Below are 13,873 nucleotides of genomic sequence, written 5' to 3'. Positions count from 1 at the left end.
ATGTGTGTGTGTGTATACACACACACACACACACACACACACACACACATATTCATAGTATTTTGCAATTGTGAAAAGTGAGAAAATCCAAAAAATAGCAACTATGGTATATCTACCCTTTGAGATATTATACAATTACTCCAAGAATAAAGGAGATCAAGTGAGAAAAAGTTCTACGACTTACTAATGTCTGAAACATAGGAAATAAATGGGCATGATTCGTGATCACAGATCACCCTGCACCAAAAAAATTAGCACCTTGTCATTTTTCTTTACTAAAACTCAAAACAGAAAACTAAAATAAACTCAAAACAGAAAACTAAAACTAAACTCAAGATGCAAAATACTCAATATGGCAATCAATGTGGCAATATTCAATATAGTATTAATCTTCATAATTCTACATAAACCAAGTGCTATCTCTGTTGATATGCTTCCTATGGTCAAGAAGCTCCTCAAAGCCTTTTAGGGTACAGGCTATTCAGTCTTTCATAATCTAAAGGGATTTGTGGTAGAGGCTGTGGGAAAATAGACAATGTTCTTATTACCACTGTAGTCTGTTACTTCTCTATTTTTCCTCCTTTGAGACTTCTGCCTTTCTGTACAATCACTTTCTGATTCTCTTTATGGTTATCATTAATAATTCAAGAAATATTTAATAAATACCTACCATGTGCAATCCAAAATGCCTGCTAGATCCCAGTGCTACAATTGTTAAGCACATATAGACTCTTCTCTCCACGAGTTTAGTAATGGAGATCTGCTGGGCAAAGGCTGGTTACAATTTGCACTGTCTAGTATGATATTTTGAAGTATAGAATGGTATGGAATAAATGTGTACTAACACATGAGAATAAAGCAGTTCATTAGGTTTTTTGAAATTACTGACAAGCAAAGAAAATATATTATTTAATCTTGGCAAGAAGAAAGCATTTACAAATGCAACAAAGGATAACACTAAACTTATCGTTAGGCAAAGCTTACTTAAAAACAACTCTAATACTGTACTAAGAAAACGTCATTATTAGCCTTACCTGATTGTGTCATAGATAATGACTCATCCGACCAACTATAACAATGGTGATGGGATTTCAGAGGAAGACGACAATGTCCTCCAGTCCTATGACTTCCTTTACTTGACTCCTGCTTTGACACAGATGCACAGCTTTTGGGAGGTGACTATTTAAACAGAAAATGAAGTGAGAACTGTTCTGTGATAACTGGAATTCTATTTAAAATTTGAGGTCCTAGCCAATTAAAGGTATTACTTAAAAGATATTTTAAATAACTATGACAAAAAATGAAAAAAATTTTGCAAATTCTGTAGGATAAGACCTCGATTTTTCTTAAAGGCAAAAAAAGAAGTTACAAAAGCATGCTTTTTAAAAATGTACAATAAATTTAGAAGTGGTTACTGTCAGTGTTAGTTATTCTCCTAATTATTTTAATTTACAAATACAAATATATACTAGTTTTATGGAAAAGAGGGAGAAAATAGAGCATGACTGTCTACAAGATTATTATGAAAAATTAAATTTCTACCCTGACATCAAGAGGCAGAATGCCTGATTTGACTGCTTGCTACCAGCACTTTACTGTGACTTTCAGCAAGTTTCTTTAAAGCGGGAATTACAGCAATCTACTCAACTGTTGTGAGGGTTAGATGAGGTAATCCATGTAAGGCATTTAGTATGTACTACATAGCAATAAATATTAGATTATAAAATTATTTTTAAACACCACTAATTTTAATTTCCTTGAAATATTTCTTTTTAAGAAAAAAACTATTTCTTAGTATTTATTTAGTTTGTGGATATCACAAATATGATGGTAGGTAGAATGCAACAGATCTACAGAAACTTAAGAAACTAATAAGACTGCATCACAGTTGGTTATACATTCCTGGAAGGTAGAAATTATGCTACCAGGAGATTACTTACAACAAGCCTTACTACCATACAGTAAATTTAAAATCACCAACATGATAATTTAATTAGAAGCCTTTTATAATCTAAAAACATTGTTTCCAAATATGTACAAAAGAACACTGCCATATGGTATTCTTAGAACTATATGGAATCAGCTTCTCATTGAATAAAAAATGATTTTCCTTCAAATCTTTCAGGTAGTGTAGCACGTGACTGTGACTGATTTTTCAACAGGGGACATGTAGTTAATTCTTTATATCCGCAATTAAGATGAAGACTCTCAAAAAAGATATTCCATTTTTAAAAACTGTGTTCATTAAATATTTAATATTCCTATGCCAATTCCTCGATATACTTTATAAAATCAAGTTTAAAAAGTAAGTTTCTATAGTCAGTTTTTTAATTACCAAATTTGTTTTCTGTAAGGTATAGATGGAGTTAAGGATAGTGGAGAAAATCTTATTCTAATAAGGAACATTATTCTAATTCAGAATCAAACATTTCAGATATGCTTTAAAGAAATGATACCATTACTTTTATTCTGATTATCAGTAAGCAATCATTAAATTATAATACAGGAACTCTGGTATGGCATAAGATCTTAATGTTTTTAGGACAAAACACAGATTTCAGAAAGAATTAATGTTGTTCCCACCAATTATCTTTATTAAAGACTTCCAAATTTAAAAGTTCATATACATTCAATATTAACAGACTTAACAGCATATAATTTTGTAACTGCCACTAAAACTGTATTTCATATATTTATAAATCCATGAGCTAATAAAAACTTTATTTCCACTCAAACATTACATACTGTATGTTACAAATACGGGTGGTAGTTAATGCTAGCATTAATAGGAATAATATAACTGTTAATAATATACCTCTCTGACAAGTTTTTTCTAAGGAAGCTTTAAGATATTAACTTACATGTTTACTAGGAGAGGCAGAAGAGTCTAGTTCCTGTGAATAAACCATTTCTTCAGTAAGTATACTGTGATCTGGACTCCCTTGCTGCTCATGCACTACAGACTCAGGTGCTATATATACACCAGCAGGACTACCTAATTCTTCTGGAATTGAGCTTTCACTGTTCAGATGAGAGTAGGAAGGCAATGGAGATTCCTCTTCACTTACTGTTTCTAGAAAGAAAGGATGAAAACAAAAAACACAAAAACACAAAAATTTTCAATGGAGAAATTAAATTTTTACAGTTCACATTTGTGTTTAGCATAAAATCACTAGTTGCATCTAAATATACTTTCTTTATTTTGTCACATCATCTACTATAGAGTCTGTTAGTTTAAGAACTTTGGGTGATACCAATTGAGGGAAGATACCTATCACATATAATCAGCACAGACAATGACTGACAATCTTAACTGTGAGGATGCAGAGCAATTATGACTCTCATATATTTCACTAACAGTGGAACATGGTACAACCATTTTGGAAAATAATTTGGTATTACTTGAAAATGATCAGAACATATCATATTCTATGACCTAGCATTCCAATGCCTAGGTATGCATCCTATGGAAATCTTGCCTATATAAAGCAAAATTTCTTCATGCTGTCAGGATTGCTATAAAAGTCAAAAAGTGGAAGAAACACAAATATGCAGTGACAGTAAGTTGATTAAATGGTGGTATATTTATTCAGTGGGATGTACACAGCAACAGAAATGAAGGAACCTGAGAAGCAAGCATTAATGGGGACATACTATGTATGCATTTTATTAATACTTTCAGAATATGTAGCATTGTCTCACCTCCAGAATTTCCTGTCTATTATGGATTCTGCTCTTTCTAGGAAAAAAAAATACATTTGACACTAGACAGAAAAGTTGTGAGTTACATTTGCATAATCTTGTTTGTTTGTTTGTTTGGGTTTTTTGAGACAGGGTCTCACTATGTAGTTGAGACTGACCTAGAACTTAATGTGTAGCCCAGGCTGGTCTTGAACTCACAGAGATCCTCTTGCCTCAGCCTCCCGAGTGCTGGGATTACAGGTGTGTGCCACCATGCCCGGCTATATGATGTTCTTCAACAGATGGTGTTACTTTTGTATGACGGACCCTAGAGGATGTTGTATATTGTAAACCCACTACGCTGCTGGCCCTTAAGAAACTGAAAATGCAGATGTAGCCATCTCAATAACCAAGGTTACCCAAGTAGGAGTTCATTGTACTAATGTCTGAAAGCTAACAGCTATGACTTTCAGCACCTTTTGTAATTACAGAGGCCAAAGGTAACTTGTATTAATCTTATAATGTCTCAATAAATTTCTTTTTTTTGGTGTTTTTTTTTTTTTGTACCAAGGAGTAATACATTTAATATTAAAATATTTATACAAGTTTTTCTTTTCTTTTCTTAAAGTGTATACGTATCTTTTTGGCAGACTCTTTACATCTATAAAATGTTTAAAATAAATATCTGTAACCCATGATATTTTACTTTAAGAAGCAAGATGTCATGACATTTAAAAGGCAACTCCCCCTCTTTTGAAGGCAGTATTAGAGATCAACTCAGGGCACTGAGTATGCTAGGCAAGGGCTCTATCACTGAGCTATATTCTTAGCTCTAAAAGTTAAATACTGTATATTTGTGACATAATCAGAATGAATGAAAGTACGAATGAATGAACAAACAAATTCTAAACATCAAGAATAATTCACCTTGTGCAAGGTCCTGAGTTCGATCCATGGTACCAAACCCCACCCCGCAAAAAACTTCATCTATGCCAAGATGGTGTATGTTTAAATTTTTACATAGAAGCAAATAGACTCCTTTACATTTCTACTTTATAACTCTCAACACAGATATCTGATTTTTGTTTGACAAAGGTTATACATACATTTAAAAAATTCAAACAATATAAAAACTTAGTAAAGTCACCTGAACTGCCACCTCCTCCAATCAAAGATTTATATGGATAAACTTTTTTTGTCTTTGTCTTTTCTCTTACTTAAAAAATTTAAAAGTACTAGCTGGGCATTGTGGTGTATATCTATAAGCCCAGCACTTAGGAGTCTGAGGCAGGAGGATTGCCACTGAGTTCAAGGCTGGCCTGGGCTACATAGTGGTGGGTTTAAGGCCAGCATGAACTACATACTATGTAGCAAGACCCTGTCTTAAAACAACAAAATAAAAAATTTTTAAAGTACTGTAGAAGAATGGAGGTTAAAAACAACATACAGAGACATGTGACTACTTCACATACCACTTCCACCTGTCCAACTTTCATGTATCTCAAAGGTAAGCCAGTGGCCAACTTTGGTTAGAGCATGTGCCTTTCTACACCTTTCCCTCTATTCTTTGACTTTTTAAAATTAATTTTTTAAAGCCCTGGTAAAATACTCATAAAACTACCACAACAATTTTAAAGCATATGGTTCTGTAGCACTAAGTACATTCATATTTTGTGCAACCAGCGCCATCATCCCCTGAACTTTATCATCACCCCAAACTGAAACTCAATTCTCTATCTCCCAGATCTACTGTCTGTCTACAGATCTGACTACTGTAGGTACTCAAATACTTATTTCACTTACTGTAATGTCCTCAAGATTCATTTATGTTGTAGCATTAACAGAATTTTTCCTTCTTTTCTATGGCTGAATAATATTCCATTGTATAAATATGCCATATTTGCATATTAATGAACACTTCGGTAGCTTTAATCTTTTGACTACTGTAATAATGCTGCTATAAACCTAGTTGTACAAATATCTCTTGAAGACCCTGTTTCAAATATTTTGAGTATATACCCAGTAGTGGAATTGCTTGGACTCATAACAATTCTATTTTTAGGAGTTGTTTGTTTTTTACTGTTTCCAGAGAAACTGAAACCATTGTACTTTTTTACCTGCTGTGCACAAAGATTTCTATTTTACAGGAGACTGGCAATATTCAGTTGCTTCTAAAGAAATATGGATAATTACTGACCAATTTTCAGCATTTCTTTTAATACAGGACATGTAGTGCACAGCAATGTTTCAGTCAAAGACAGACCACATATACAATAGTGAATATATATATATATATTTACACACACACACACACACACACACACACACACAAAGATTACCTAGTGATATCACAGCTGCTGTAAAGTCATAGTGCAACTCATTATTCATGTGCTTGTAGTAATGCTGATGGAAACAAACCTATTGTGCTACCAATTACAGTATAAAGAAGTATAAGACATATAATTAAGCATTGTACATAATACTTGATAGAGATGATCAAGAAAGACGTTACTGATTTATGTATTTACTATGCCATACGTTTAACTGTGTTGGGCTGGGGATTTAGCTCAGTGGTTCCATCGCCTGCCTGGCCAGCACAAAGACCCGAGTTCGATCTCCAGTACCAAAAAAAACAAACTTTTTTTTCTTTTTATTGAGTTTATTGGTACCATCTAGGTATACCATATAGTTGCATTCATCATTGGGATTCTGTACCTTTATATAATAGGTCTTGATTCTCATTTTTTCCCCTTGTCCCTGCCCTCCCTTCACCCCTTCCTCCCCTCCCCATTTACAAACACTTTATTTCCATTTTTTCAGTTTCTCATATTTTTTTCCTCTCCCTTATTACCTTTCCCCCACCCTTCCCACTTGCCCTACACCTTTAGCCCTTTACTTCCTATTTCACATTATTAATTATCTCATTAGGATTCTGTATACTATTATAGTTTTTTACACCAAAGAAACTATTCGGTATTTCAGTTAAATCTCTGTATGAACATTAAAAATAGGGAATCCTAAAATAAAACTAAAAAGGAAAGTAAAAGAGAAAAGGCAATGATGTAACATTAAAATAATCCTTAATTCTGGAAATGAAAATGATCCCTGAACATATTAAAATTGCTTCTTGCTCTTATAGTCTTATTCTTTTTTTCATTATTTAGAGAATACTTTATTAGTTTCTGTAATCAAACCCACGTAGATATGACCTTACATATTTAGTACAATGTGTTACCCCTGTACACATGGAAAAAAAATAATTAAAAAATTAACATTTCTAGACCAATATGGCTGTCCATTTCTGTACAATGCCAACTCAACACAGTAAATTGGGATGACTTTTTCCAAAGTTGGCAGCACTGTTAAAGTTTCCCAAAATTCAATTTATATATACGTATATATATATTTATATGTATATAAAAAGACTAATAATAGCAGCATGTTATGCATTGATAGCAGCAACAGCTTTTCCAGGTTCTTCAGTCATCTGAACAAAATTATAGACTTTCAGTACATTCCATTAAAACAAAACAAAACAAAACAAAAAAAAACAAAACAAAGAAAAGAATAATATCCAGAAAACAGCAAAGTTCTGTTGCTGTTGTGGTACCTGGCACCATTTTTTTTATTAGCATCTTAATCATCATCTGGAAAGAACATTCTAGAGTAATGTCATTAAATGTAGCTCTGATAAAGCATGGTCCCTACTATGTATCATAAAGCAGGTACAAGATATTTTACATTCATAGAGGTATGATACAGTACCGTCCTACATCAATAATACTAGAATCAGTTTTGGTTTGAAATTTGCTTTGTCTGCAAATAAGATTGCTACCCCTGTTTAAAAAAAACAAACTTTTAACTGTCTGTTTTTTTGGTTCCGAGGATCGAAATCAGGACCTTGTACTTGCAAGGCAGGCATGGTGCCACTGAGCTAAATCCCCAGCCCAATAACTGTCATTTTAGAGTGTCGTCCTTCTGCTTATTTAAAACACTGGCATAAAACCACATGCTATTATTAAGCCCACAGCAGCTTCATACATCTTGTGTTTACCCTTTGTCACTTGATTATAACAAGAGACTATGTCCTTTTCAAATGCCTGAATTATACTATCTCCGTGTATCTATGTTTATGCATACACACTGCATGATGTCCACACAATGAAATTGTCTAAACACATTTCTTTTAACATATCCCCATTGTCAAGTGATGCATGACTGTATATCCTATATACTACAGGTTAAAAAAGTAAAAGCTTTGTAAAATGAACAACATGCATGTAATGTCCAATATGGTATGTTCTAGAGCAGTGATGGTGAACTTTTTAGAGCTTTCAATGATACAACCAGCCCACTGTGGCATATGTGCCACATGTTCACTATCATTGCTCTGGAGTAACAGTTCTCATAACTTGCCTCAAGATTCCTTCATACTTTAAAAAAATTAGTGAGGACACCAAAGAGTTTTAGTTTATGTAGTTATGGTTATTTGCATCAGTATTTAACACACTAGAAATTAAAACTAAAAAAGTTTCAAATAATAATTTATTTTAAAAAGCACTATTAAACCTAATATGTTAGTATAGATTTTAAAATTTAAAATAAATATATTTTTCCATAAAAATTTAGTGAACAAGAGGAATAATTTTCTACTTTATTAATAAATACTGTCAATGTCTATCATGACAAAAGACAATGATGCTTGTATCTGCTTCTGTATTCAATCTGTGGCAATATGTTTTAATTGAAGATATGCAGAAAATTCAGAGGAATGTCAAAAAAGGGAGTTTTCTAAGAGTCTTTATAGGTAACTATGGATATTATTTTTTAAGTATAACAAAACTTGACAAGTGGTAGTTTTTTTTGTTTTGACTTTTGTTTTTTTTTTTTGTTTTTTTTTTGGTACTGGGGATTGAACTTGGGTCTTTGCATTTGTGAGGCAGGCAGTGGCACCACTGAGCTAAATCCCTGGCCCTGACAAGTTGTAGTTTCTTAAGTGTTTAATGTGTATCCTGAAACTATTATCAATAAACTTCTCATATTTGTTACATTAAAATCTAACCACTGATTACATTGATTTAAAATAAAAATATTTATTAAGGTGTAGCTCAGTAGTTGAGTTTGCTTAGGATGCATGAGGACCCAAGTTCCATATTCAGTAAAACAAAAAATAAAAAAATGTAACTTTCTACTTTGAAAATAAATAAATAACATAAAATCTACTGGTCTACTTTGTACTATGAATGGATCTTTCACTCAAGTAGGATTTTGTAAATCATTATTGGTCATTTGAAAAATTTTGGTTCTTGAATTATGAAAAATATTGACATACTTCATTAACAATATGAAAGGATCACTGATTAAATATCCATCAGGAAACTAGCTGCAAAATACCCAGTAACCCCAGTTTGTTGCTCACCTACTTAAAAATGGTACTTTATGAAAAAGGCTAGTTCAGCTTGCAATTCTAATCAATGCATTGAAGTGCTTCTCCTTCAATATAACCATCACGAAGTGCTGCATAAATATATCCTATTTTGTCACAGAGTATTAAAAAGGTATGTACTCAAAGGTCAAGATTTAATAAAATTAATATTTAAAAATATACACTCAAGAATATTTTGGGGATGGGGATTTCGCTCAGTGGTTGTGCCGCCTGCCCTGCAAGCACAAGGACCTGAGTTGGATCCCCAGTACCAAAAAAAAAAAAAAATATTCTTGCATAACACTGGTATGTTCTAATTGTTGGTACAGGATTATTACTAGTATAGTCTGGTATCACCGTTTATACCATAAGTATGATGTCAACACAAGACAAAAGGCAAATAACATGTTTAGATTATTGTAAAATAAATTTGAACTCCCAGATTCCCTGAAAGTATTTCAGAGACTCCCCTAGGGTGTTATGGACTATATTTGAAATATCATTGCTCTAAGATTTATATATGGGAATGGAATTGCTGAATTTAGGATATATATATTTTTTTATTAATATTTACATTATTGCCAAATGTTTACTAGGTTTAACAATTCAAATGTATACCAGCAGATCTTTTTTCCACCTACATACATACCAAAAGGTTTGATGAACATTATGGTAGATTCAATGGTAGTCCCCCAAAAGATGTCTGTATCTTAATTCCTAGAAACCTTGAATATAAACTTATTTGAAAAAGAAGTCTCTGCAGAAGTAATACAAGATTTCATGATAAAAATTATCCTAGGTCACCAGGGTGGGCCCTAAAGCCAATGAAAAGTTTCTCTATAAAAGATTAAAGAGAAGACAGAAATGGAGGCAAAGGCCATATAAATTAGTCATGCCACCAGAAGCCAGAAAAGGGACTGAATGGGTTGTTCAGTAGATCTTTCAAAGGCAGTGAGTGCAGTCCTGCCAACACTTTGATTTTTGTACTTCTATCCTCCATAAAAGAGAATTTTTGTTTTTTTAAGTCATCAAACTTGTAATTTCCAAAGCAGCCTTAGGAAACAAATATAGGTATGTGATAGTAGCTATGGTTTAAATACACTGGTTACTAAGCTTGAACATCTTTTCATACCCACATTGACCAAATGGAATTTGGTCATTTGTGAAGTGTTTGTTCTTTGGTCTAATTTTCACATAGTTCTCATTTTCCTATTTCATAGGAGTTGCTTACATATTCTTTATACTACTTCTTAGCCATATGTGTTATAAATGGCTTATTTTGTTTTACTTCATGGTGTTAATGCATGGAAGTTCTTAATGTAAAATTTATCAATCTTTTACTTTATGTTTTTTGCTTTATATAACGTTAAGAAACCTTTCACCTTGATGTCATAAAAATATTCTTGTATATCGTCTTCTAAAATTTTCAGAGTTTTAATTTTTATAATTAAAACTTAATTTCCTCCTGGAGCAGACCTTTCACAATGTCAGGTATGGATCCAACTTCATTATTTGTTCTCAAAACATTTATCCAGGGGCTGGGGATTTAGATCAGTGGTGCCACTGCCTGCCCCGAGTTCAATCCCAGGTACAAAAAAAAAAAAAAAAAAAGCACTTATCTAGAGTCCTTCCTTTTTCCATGGGTTACAAGGTCAACCTTCCATAGATGCACACACAGGTCTTTCTCTGGGTTATGTGTTTCATATTCTACTTGTCTATCTCTGTGTAAATATCCTGTTGTTTTAATTACTACAACATTAGAAGTTTTGATATGTGGTAAAGGAAGTTCTTGCATTCTGTGGTTCTTCTTTAGAACTCATTTTTTTGGATCTTTATTCATTCACATCAATTTTTAAAAGAGTTCGTCAATTCCTATAAAGAAGGCTTTCTGGATTTCTGATATAAATTGTCTCGAATCTACAGTTTATTGCAGGAAGAATAAACGTGATAACAATGACTCTGTAAATATGGAATAATATTCCATTTGTTTTAGTCTTTATTGTCTCAATAAAATTCTAAAATTCTAAACTTTCCTTCATAAAGATCTTGGGCTTTTTTTTTTTTTTTGTGGTACAGTGGATGGAACTCAGGTCCTTGTGCTTGCGAGGCAGGCCACCGAACTGCTGAGCTAAATCCCTGGCCCAAGATCTTGGGCATGTTTTGTTAAATTTGTCTAGGCACTTCATATTTTTTCACTTCTATTATATTTTGTTTCAAATTGTTTTTTTTTTTTTTTTTTGAGAGGTAGTCTCACTATCGTAGTTCAGGGTGGCCTCAAACTCACTGCAGTTTCAAACCTCCTGCCCTCAGCTTCCCAAATACTGGGATTACAGACGTGCTGCCACACCCAATTTCTAATTGTATCTTTTAAAAATTATATTTTTTCTAATCTATTTTTGCTAGTCTACATACAATACAATTTTGGTTTTGGATTTTAACATTGTGAAATTCTCATAAAGTCCAACAACCAACAGGTGAATTCAGGATTTTTTATGTGCATACTTTATCAACTGTAAATAATGAGGCTTCTGAGTTTTTCTTTTGACAGCTTTTAATTCTTTTGTTTAGCCTTACTGAACTGTCTAAAACTTCCACATAATGTTTAACAAAAGGTGAAAACGAGGGCTGGAAATTTGGCTCAGTGGTGCCGCCGCCAGCCTCATAAGCCCAAGGTTCCAAGTTCAATCCCCAGTACCACACACACACAAAAAAGATGAAAATGAACATCTTTGTCTTATTCCAAATTCAAAGAGAGAATTCTCTTGATTTATCATTAAGTAAGATATCTGTTTTAAGTTTGGTTTTTTGCTAATATCCATTACTGGGTAAAGAAAGCTCTTTCCTCTGGCTACTTAGATCTGATGTTTATCACAAATGCTTTTTAAATTTTATCAAATATCTTTTCTGAATCTATTGAGATAAAAATGTAATTTTTCTCCTTTATTTAAAGTAACTTAACACAACATCATTTTTTAAATGTATTCTAAACCTCACTGATTATGAGATACAAGATTTACATGGTTGGATTTGATGTGCTAATATTTTATTCAGAATAAAGAAGACTGGCTTTTGTTTTTGTTTTTGATTTTTAGTACCAGGGATCAAACTCAGGACCTTGCACCTGTGAGGTAGGCAGCAGAATCACTGAGCTAAATCCCCCGCCCAAGACTGGCTTCTTTTGATACTGTCCTTCTATGGATCTGGTAACAAAATGAGTTGAGAAATGCTTTCCATTCTATGGAAAAGTATAAAACTACACTCCTGGGTTTTCCTCTTTTGTGTGTGTAACAGACCATTAAAGTCAAAGGAAATCTTTGTAAAAGATGTTTAGCTACTGGGGTACAATTTCTTTAATGGTCAAACGAATAAGAAGGTTCTCATTTCCTCATTGAGAAAACTTTGGTAAGTTGCATTTTCTAGAACAATGTACCCATTTCTTCCAAGTTTTCAAGTATGTACCAACAAGAAGTTATTCACCATATTTTCTTATCTGAGTTCTACAGCATGTATAATTGTATTACCTTCTTGACCTTTAATCATTAACATTTTTAAAAGAAATCATACGTCTTTCAAATATATTAGGCCTTAGTTTGTGATCTGAACAGTTCTTATTTATTACCTTTCTGTTCTGTTCTCTGGTCTTCCAATTCTTTCTTAGGAGTTCTGGGTTTCATTAATTCTTTGTCCCAAGCCGCCAAAGCTTGTTTTTCCATTTGACGAATTTCAGCTTCTTCCGCATCTAAACGTCGCTTCCACTCAAGGAGCTCTTCTGCATGTTGTCGTCGCTGCATTAATTTTTGTTCTCTCTTTGTCAGAAACCTATAATCACATCATAAGGCCAATTAGAGGAAACCTATAAGCAGACATCCCTTGAAAGCTCTCTCAGTATCTTAAAAATTGAGCAAAAGCAGAACATTCACTACTCTAAAAAAGTTTGAAATAACAGAAGTTTTGATGAGTTGACTTATTCAGAAAGTGAGTGAATTTGTTTTACTTATAATATTTCATAAGATTAACAAAGGAATAGTGGTAAATTTTAAAAAATCTTTAGGATATATGGACAATTATGGTTAAAAATGTTAACATTTACATGTTTATTTTTATAGGCAGTTCTTTTTCATAACAAAACATATAAGAAATTTATTCACACAGCTCAGACCAGAAAACACACAAAACCCAAAACAAAGGCCAAAAACAACAACAAAACAAACTCCAAAGCTCCCTAACAAGCAAGCAGACAAAAACATGTTTATATCCCTTTACGAATTTTGTCTGGCTTTGCTTCAGTTCTAGTCAGATTGGTCTCCATTACCTAAGAGAATCAATGTTATGTGATAAATCACCTTTCCATATAAAGAACACAGCACCAGTCAAATATCATATGCATATAAAATATAACTATTTATCTGAGTGAAAAGATGTATTAGATGTATAAAATTTCTCAATTTAACCGACTCTCTAAAATTAAATAGCCAATCATATCTTAGGTCCAAAAGGTTAAGAGAAATTACTAATCTGATTACCTCAGAGGTTATAAATAAAGTCTTCAAATGCAGATGCCATAAATGAAAAATGGGCTGCTTATATTATTTGGTGTTAGAACTACAGTAGTAACTAACCAACAAAAATGCATTCATGTATCCAACAATCAAAAACACAAGATGAATTGTCACTTCATTTCTTGAATAATCATATCAAATTAATGGTAAAATCTACATAGTTAACAAGAGGCCTCCAGACTGTAAAAAAAAAAAAAAAAGAGGGAAA

General features: G+C 32.7%; 1 protein-coding gene across 2 annotated transcripts in view; it reads right to left on the bottom strand.

Annotated features, from left to right (window-relative positions):
* Positions 1 to 13,873, bottom strand: part of Cep350 (centrosomal protein 350) — a 174,405-nt gene that overhangs the window by 49,364 nt on the left and 111,168 nt on the right. For both annotated transcript variants that reach the window (XM_033762122.1, XM_010630274.2), the window contains 3 exons: positions 12,726 to 12,925; positions 2,862 to 3,073; positions 1,035 to 1,179 (listed from right to left, as the gene is read on the bottom strand). In XM_033762122.1, coding sequence (XP_033618013.1) covers positions 1,035 to 1,179; positions 2,862 to 3,073; positions 12,726 to 12,925 — 557 coding nt within the window. The remainder of the gene's footprint in view (positions 1 to 1,034; positions 1,180 to 2,861; positions 3,074 to 12,725; positions 12,926 to 13,873) is intronic.

Source organism: Fukomys damarensis, unplaced genomic scaffold (assembly GCF_012274545.1).
Source record: "Fukomys damarensis isolate Sample0158 unplaced genomic scaffold, DMR_v1.0_HiC HiC_scaffold_11, whole genome shotgun sequence".
Taxonomy (NCBI): domain Eukaryota; kingdom Metazoa; phylum Chordata; class Mammalia; order Rodentia; family Bathyergidae; genus Fukomys; species Fukomys damarensis.
This window is presented reverse-complemented; position numbering and strand designations above follow the sequence as displayed.